Raw genomic sequence first — 8,515 nt, 5'->3', positions numbered from 1 at the left:
GAGATCTATTTGCTTCTTCTTGTGGGTAACAGCAATGAGTAATTGATTGAATCCAAATTCTGGACTGCCAAGTTCATTCTGCAGGCCCACCTATGAGATATGACTGGAAAATAATAGTGGCTCAAAATGTCCAATTCTCTTGTTTATTTTGCACAAATGTCTCTCAGTTCATCAACGATCTACGTATCAAATGCGCTATCGAGAAGCCCAGCCCACAAAGAAACCGACATCAAAATAATAATAGTAAATGTAATTTTTCCTTTTAGGCTACAAAAGAAAATTCAACACAAAAAATCACTTTTTTTATTAATTACAATTGAAATTTCCTTTTTCAATTTGAAAATTGAAAAACATTTTTATACAAAATACATTATTATTTAATAACTTTGTAGTTTGTACAGTACAATCATTTACTCAATTAGCTGGACCTTCCTTCCCAAATTCCAATACGTATCCTATCCTATTTTATAGAAATTAAGGGTACAACATTAAGTTCACCATCATGCAAAACCCAACGGCAATCTTGTACAGTTGTAAGCGTTCATTTTGGTACAATGGTAGAAATACTTAGCTCATTTATAGAGATTTCATCCGTCGACATGAATTTAGCCACAGAAAATGCAGGGTGCTTTGGTTCAGGAAGAGCTATTGATTCACTTGCCAACATAACTACCACAGTCGACATGGTGGGTCTGTCTTGCGGATTTTCCTCAACACACAAAAGTCCGATATGTATGCACTTTACAATTTCTGATGTCGAACCTGATTCCATCAAGAAGTTGTCCACAAACTCTATCACTTTATCTTCATTCCACAGTCTCCATGCCTACAAATTTAGATTGCAAATGGAGTTATATTTCATATATGCTATTCCATTTCCATTTTATGTCTAATTCTAATTCAAGCAGACAAAAGTTAACATACATATGCAAGGAGTGTCTGCGAATGTTCAGTGAGATAGAAGCCACTACTCCTTTTCCCGCTAATAATTTCAAGCAAGATTACACCAAAGCTGAAGACATCGGACTTAACAGAGAATAGCCCTTCCATTGCATATTCTGGAGCCATGTACCCACTTTTTGGATACCAACATCATTATTATTATTATTATTTAAAAAACCAAGAAGAAGAGAAATAAAAGAAGAAATGGCTTACTATGTTCCTACAACTCTTTTGGTGTTAGCTATGTTTTGGTTTTCAGAAATGATCCTCGCCATTCCAAAATCCGATATTTTGGCAACCATGTTATGGTCCAACAACACATTGCTAGGCTTCAAGTCTCTATGAATGATTTTAAGCCTGGAGTCCTCATGAAGATATAGAAGTCCTCTAGCAATCCCACTAATTATGTTATAGTAAGTCTTCCAATCAAGTTGTGAGCGCCTTTTTGAATCTAAAATTCAATATTAACATTAAGTTATAAAATAGTGTATAAATGTGAATTGTAGAAGTCTACAAGAAATCCAAAATACTATCAGACTTAAAAAATAGAATGTAGGAAGAAACAAACCAAAAATAAAATTATCAAGGCTTTTGTTGGGCATGAACTCGTACACAAGTAACTTTTCCTCTCCCTCTATGCTACATCCCAATAGCCTCACAAGATTATTGTGTTGAAGTTTTGCAATAAGTAAGACCTCATTTTTGAATTCCTCTAAGCCTTGCGATGACTTCATTGAGAACCTTTTAACTGCCACTTCCTTCCCTTCAGGTAGCGCACCCTGAGTAAAATAACCTCCAAACAATCAAAATTCAGGACCTAGTTGTTAATTGGTATGGATTGTATTAGATTACCCTTAAATTGGAGGCTTTGGCGTGCATGACAAAAATATTATAAGCACATTTTGATTCATGTGTTTGGGGCAACTTATTTGTATAGTCTTTATCAAAATATATAGCTTTTGATGACATTTTTGTTAAATGTGTGATAAAATATATAAAATCTAGCTTGTTTCTAAAATACAAAAATTTAAATTATTTGCAAAAATATTGAAACAAAAAGCAAAAAGTAAAAACAAATTAGCACATGCCAAACACTTTCGGAAGCTCTTTTTCTACTCAGTTTTGGAGTTTAACATGACAAAGAATCCTTCGGAATCACAAGCAACATAACAAAGAATCCTAGCCGACTTAACACGAGAAAGAACCTTTATGTAGTGTTTCCAACGGTTTTCTATGTCAAAATATTTTTATTACTTCTATATATATATATATTGATGATATATGTATACAACTGTGTTATATCTGTATTATTTTCAATATTGTGTGATTAATTGTTTCAATTAATTATTTCTACATTAATGTTGATCGCCAAGGGGTTTAGACTCTAGAGTATATTTTGACGATGTGTCCAATGCTTAGATTGGCTGTAGAATAGTTCCCTTCGCAGAATTTATAAAATCCCAATTTTGAAAGCTTTTCAAATTCGAAATTTTTTCAAATTTACATGCAGTAAATTTGCTATGTTTGCTAATTTTGAGTACTAAAAAACGCAAGAAATGAGTTTTGATTCTACGTACCTTGTAAACTTTACCAAATCCACCTTCACCAATCTTGTTGTCATCTGAGAATTTGTTTGTTGCAACTTCAATTGTCCCAAAATCAAATTGCAAGGATTCTACAGTTGTTATTTCACTTGCAGCTAAAGACCCAAAAATAAATAAACGTAAGAGATTACACTACAAATAGCATTGTTTGCAGATATGATTGAGGTGAGCATTTGTACATATTCAATATAATCTTTATCCAAAAAAAAAAAAAGTTTTGTTAATGGACAATTTTTAAAATGTTTTAGGGTAAACTATGTATTCTATCCAATAGACCATATTTCAATTTGGTTTATAACATTTCAATTATGTCAATTTAGTCCATATCCTTTCAGTGTTGTATCAATTTAGTTTACCCAAAATTTTAATATCACTTTTATGAAAAATATAAAAGCTCTATAAAAAGTTTTTTTTTTTTTTTTTCCATAATTTGTTTTTAAAATAGTTCATAAGACAATTTTCTTAAGATATCCGTTAACTTTTCACATTCTAATTTATATAGCTTTTAACACTCCCTCACATGCGGCTTGAAATACATCCTAAATGATAGGATTCCACTTGCATACCATGATAATTGAGGAGGCCATCAGATTTTTTAGAATTCTCTTCGTTTATATCATTGGACTTCATTCTTGCTCTCCTCCTTCGGAAACAGTAAAGCAGAATGACTAGCACAACAGAGGAAGCAATTGTAACAGCAATTACGATAGCTATTACCTTTGAGCTTTTGCCTTTCCCTGCAAAAACAATATCATGTTTTATTGAGAATAGTTAATAGTCAGTTATAAGAAATGCTTAAAGCCCCATGATACCATAGGACCAAATTGGCTTCGCTAGTATACTTGAGTTTTTACTTTTTAGAGCATTCTTGTCTAGCTGGTCAAACTAGCCTACTAAAAATATGATTAAACACCCACAAAAACTGTTGGGTGCCGACACCCACAAGTCCAGCCCAGACTCTTTGTCAAAGCTCCTTAGATGAGCTTGTGAGAGAAGTTTGTCAAGAAGTAAATGAAGTTAGCTTTTATGTGCAAAAGTCAGGCCATATTTCTGAAGGGGATGTTTCTATTGTCTTGTGCATGTCGTACAAACTAGAGAAGAAAAAAAGAAAAGCTTAAGAATAAATAAATGAGGACATTCGGCAAGAAGTCTAAGCAAGGAAGTTAATACCGTACCGAAAGTTGTACCGGTTTAGCCAGCGGTATGATATATTTCGAATACCGATCAATACTAATGTACCGTTTCGGATTTACTGTTATAAATAAATATATATATATTCATTAATTTAAGTTTTATTGATTAAATCTCATAAATATAAGTTATATAACTATATTGTCAATGACTCAATTCTCAACCTGTAACTCTAATCCAAGCCCAATAAAAAGTAATAGATACATTTATTAAAAAATAATAACAATCAAATTAATATTATATTTTATTAAAAATAAGAACCAATCTGCCAACATATGGGGCTTTTAAAATTTCAATTCATTTGGTAACAAAAGTCAAAACATGCTAGCTGTAAAGTAACAACTATTAGTAAATATCAATTTGAAGGGTTTTTAAAACATGCCAGCTGTAAAGTCTATTTCTTGGGCGTGCTAAATATCATTTGAGAGGTTTGAAAAATCGAGAGAGAGAGAGAGAGAGAGAGAGAGAGAGAGAGAGAGAGAGAGAGAGAGAGAGAGAGAGAGAGAGAGAGAGAGAGAGAGAGAGAGAGAGAGAGAGAGAGAGAGAGAGAGAGAGAGAGAGAGAGAGAGAGAGAAGATGAAGATGAAGTAGCAGCAGCCAAAATCAGTCCACGGCCCTGACTTGAGGTTGAGAATGTAGAGAACATCGTCGGTGGAAGGTGAGAGTGAGAAAGAAACACTTTTCTTTTTCCGGTATAGTATGAATTTACCGGCCGAAATCCGATATAAGTCTCTAGTACAGCCGAAATTACCCGGTAAGGCCGGTATATTTTCCGGAACGAAACTACCTTGTTTCTGTATCAGCATAGGTACCGATACAATAAATTCCGGCCATACCGGCCGATATGATACGTAATTAACTTCATTGGGTCTAAGAGCTAGGGATGGCAATATAAATTCGTACCCGCAAGTATCCGCCTCACTAGCCCTTAATGGAAGGATTTTACTCGCCCCGCATAACAAATGAGGTAGGGATGGGGATTAACATTTTCTCCCGCACCCGCCCCGTTTATATTTAAATAATTAAAAAATATTTTTATAAGTTTTTTTATAAGATAATAAATATATATTTTTGGCCTTCTAACTTTAAATTTATACTTTTATTTTTTAATATTTACGCTGTTTATATTTTTAATTGTTGTATTGCTATGTTTGAATTGTTTTTGTACTTCTTATAACTTGAATTGTTGTATTGTTATGCTTTGAGAAGGTTTTGTAACGTTAGGATTTGTTTTTTAAAAATGTTTTATGAGTTTTAATTTAATGCATTCAAATAAATTTTTATGAGTTTTTTTAAATGTTATATTTGATTTAAATTTTGAAAACTTGATTGTTGAATTACATTTTATTATAATATCCTCTTTGTTTGAGAAATTTTAAAGTGATCAAAGACTAATAACGATCTCATCTATAAAATGTTTGAAATTGATGTTTTTGTATTTTAAAATTATATATAAAAGATTAGTTTATATATCGAATGGTAAATAACATCTTATTAACACAAAATTTGATGTGATTGTTAATGACATTTGGAACATATAGTCCAACTGTGAAATTTTCAAATTACCAAATTAATAAAAATTTTAGATGATGTAACATTAAATGTTTTATTTATAAATATCCTTAAAAGATTTAGGCGGAAATATTATTTTTGTCCCTACATTTTCACCATATTCCCACTTTAGTCCCTACTTTTTAGTTTTACCGTTTTTAGTCCCTAGTTTGAAAAACATGTTCCGTTTTGGTCCCTATTGTCATCTCTCTAACGAAAATATCCTACGTGGTTAACAGAATGCATTGTTGACACTCAGAATGCTTACGTGACGATTAGAATAATAATAAAAAATTTAATTTAGCATTTAAATAATGCCACATCAGCATTTTAATATTTAAAAAAGCCACATTATTCTTTCTCCTCTTCTTTAATTATTTTAAAATAAAATAAAATTCTAGTTATTATTTAATGTGGGCCAGAAAATTCATGGCCCAGGCCCGCTCTATATCAAGGCCCAGGGCCTGATCTGAGGAGACCTATTGTCAAGGATGAGTTTAATGCATGGATAAGATAAGTGAAAAGACTGCCAATACTGTAGTAGAGAACTCTGTGCCTGACAGGCCCCTATTCTTGACCATGCTATTCAACCTTTACGTTTACTCCCAACCACTTGAGGTATGGGCTGATAGGACAAGTCCTCTTCCCCGAAGGTAAAGCTTACACGTGGACCCTAAAGAGAGGAAGAAATACGAGTATAAAAGGAAACGAAAGCCAAGAGAAAAGAGGGGGGAAGAAAGGGGAGAAGAATGGGAAGAACTTGATGCTCCTCGGACAAAGTCCGAGGAGTCCAACCCTTCAGGCTACGACGCTGTAGGGCTTGGATGTTCAGGCCGAACCCCTTTCTACATGAGCCCCCCTAAAATCAGGACCGAGCCATTGCCCCGCGATCAAAGGCAAGCCTTTTAAGCCCATTCTCTACAAATCATATTGTGAGGGATCTTTTATGTACGAGCCCAACGTCATTCTTGGGCCGTTAAATAATCGTGTCCCTACATTTAATTATTTAAATAATAATTAAATAATTAAAATAGAATTTTTTTTCTTTTATTTTCATTTTTTTTTGAAGAATGTTCTTTGTGTTTTTATTGTTCATGTTCTTCATTTTTTTAGTAAATTAATTCTTATTTTCTTTTCTTTTCCTTGCTTTTCCAGCACTTTCTTTATAACCAAACAAATCAAAATTCAAAACTTAGATCAAGCAATAATCTCTATATATATAAAAAAATATAAAAAAAAATAAAAAAGCAATAATTAACATACACCAATCAAAACCAGAAATCAACATACACCCACCAAAATTCAAAACCCAAAAATCAACATAAACCAACAAATCAAACCCAGAAACAAATCTGCATATCCAGAAATTTGAACCCAACATACACCCACTAAAATCAAAGGATCTGCATCTTCTTTGTTCACAAAATCAACACCAATCCCCAAGTTGGAAACCCACCAATCCATTGAAGCACAAAATCAAATCCAACTAGGAAACCCACCAATCTCCACTATCCTCCAAATCCCACCATTCTCTTGAACCCACCCTTTGGAATCACAACCCACAAACCCACAAATCTACCACAGATCAGTGCACCAATCCGCCACAAACCCAGATCAACAAAACTCACAACCCACAAACCCAAATCAACAAATTACAAACCCCAAAGATGATGACATCATCGATCAATTCAAGAGAAGAGTGGATCCGCATTTGTGGCCGCACTCATAGCAGCAGTAACCTTCGTGGCTGGTTTCACCATGCCTAGTGGTTACATCAACGAAAAGGGCCCAGCCCAAGGCCTAGCAATTCTTACAAACAATTCAGCTTTCAAAGCATTTTTCATAAACAATACAATAGCAAACACAAGACATAAGACAGTGATCAATTTGCTCTCTAGTTATTCTGTTCTTGCCCACCTTTTTGCGTCTTTGTGCAGACACAAGACAGTGATTAATAGGTTTATATTGTACTAGCAATAGCAATGGAAACCTTACATCGTACACTAAATAAGAGTATACCTTTACAAAAAGCGTATTGTACCCAACATATTTTACACTGTATATTGGACACACTTGTAAGATTTTTATCCTCATGAATTAAATAACAATAAATAAATAATAATAATAAATAAAAATAAAATTTTCAAATAAACATCATCTTGATAGGAGATGTACCTTTTGGCCCAGGTCCTGGTGCGGGAACAGCTTGTACATGGTAAAACGCGAAAACTTCATACCTAACGTTACAACTAGGATTCAGAACACGACCCCCTCTCTTTCCACGAAAAGCTGTGGACAAGTTTGTTATGGCTTCCCGAAGACACCTATTGCAATCAAAGCTGGATAGGTCAGGGAGGCACTGTACAAGGTTGTATAGCGTTTGCGAGTCAGTAAATTTGGTTTCTTTGGTACCAAATCTTTTAGCACCGGACAAAGCATTTGCTGCCGCCCCCGGCACCAGGTCACTCAATGTTTTTTCCGCTAGCTGAATGAATCGATCCTGCTCTGTTATATCCAACAAGTTCCACAGAATCTTACTCGGCTCGTCTTCCATGATGGAGAAGAATGATCGATTTGAGTAGCGTAACATGCATTCATCATACCATATCACGGCCTCTTTTTCTTCTGGGCAGTACAGCTGAACAATCTCTTTGGTTGATGTTGAGACGCAGTCTTGGCACTCAATGGTGGCGAGGTCACCGCGGCAGAGGAAGAGGCCGTAAACTGTGTTCTCTGGGGTTTGAGTTTGACCCACGGTGGTGTTGTAGAAACCGGCTTCACGCGTGGAATTTGTGTTAAGGAAAGAGAGGAGGTTGTTGAGGTTAGACTGGTAGGTGCTATTGGGGGAGAAAGTGGTTTGGTTTGAACAGAAATGGTAGCGGTATTCAGCTGCTTCACCCCTAATGCTTAGGGTGATGAGTATGGAAAGGAGCACTAGGTACATGGAGACACTGAAAGAAGGGATGCGGGATGCCCTTATTTATATGATCAGTCTTGTGCTCAGCCTGCTCAAACTCAGAAGTCTCAGGAGTCAGGAACATGGAAAATGATTTGTTTATAAAACATATTTATTCTTTTATTTCTTAGAAATTTTCTGTCAATAATACTGAGATCCAATGAAAGAATGCCAAGCTATTAATCATTGCCCCATGACTCATAACTTGCGGTCATCAAATTGTGGCAAAAATTGTGGTTATAATTGTAGTCCTAACATTTTTATTTTTCAA

The 8,515-nt window shown here is 34.6% G+C and overlaps 1 protein-coding gene across 1 annotated transcript; it reads right to left on the bottom strand.

Moving 5' to 3' along the window:
- Nucleotides 1–280: 280 nt before the first annotated feature.
- On the bottom strand, nt 281–7,842 carry LOC126728753 (cysteine-rich receptor-like protein kinase 10). Its single transcript, XM_050434538.1, has 8 exons — nt 7,464–7,842; nt 3,216–3,283; nt 3,067–3,085; nt 2,520–2,641; nt 1,511–1,721; nt 1,156–1,393; nt 925–1,075; nt 281–826 (listed from the first exon to the last, which is right to left on the bottom strand). The coding sequence occupies exons 1-8, from the start codon at nt 7,840–7,842 to the stop codon at nt 542–544; spliced, it is 1,473 nt and encodes a 490-aa protein (XP_050290495.1). The 3' UTR covers nt 281–541.
- Between the last annotated feature and the right edge of the window lie 673 nt (nt 7,843–8,515).

The sequence above is a fragment of the Quercus robur genome, chromosome 5 (assembly GCF_932294415.1).
Source record: "Quercus robur chromosome 5, dhQueRobu3.1, whole genome shotgun sequence".
NCBI classification, from domain to species: Eukaryota; Viridiplantae; Streptophyta; class Magnoliopsida; order Fagales; family Fagaceae; genus Quercus; species Quercus robur.
This window is presented reverse-complemented; position numbering and strand designations above follow the sequence as displayed.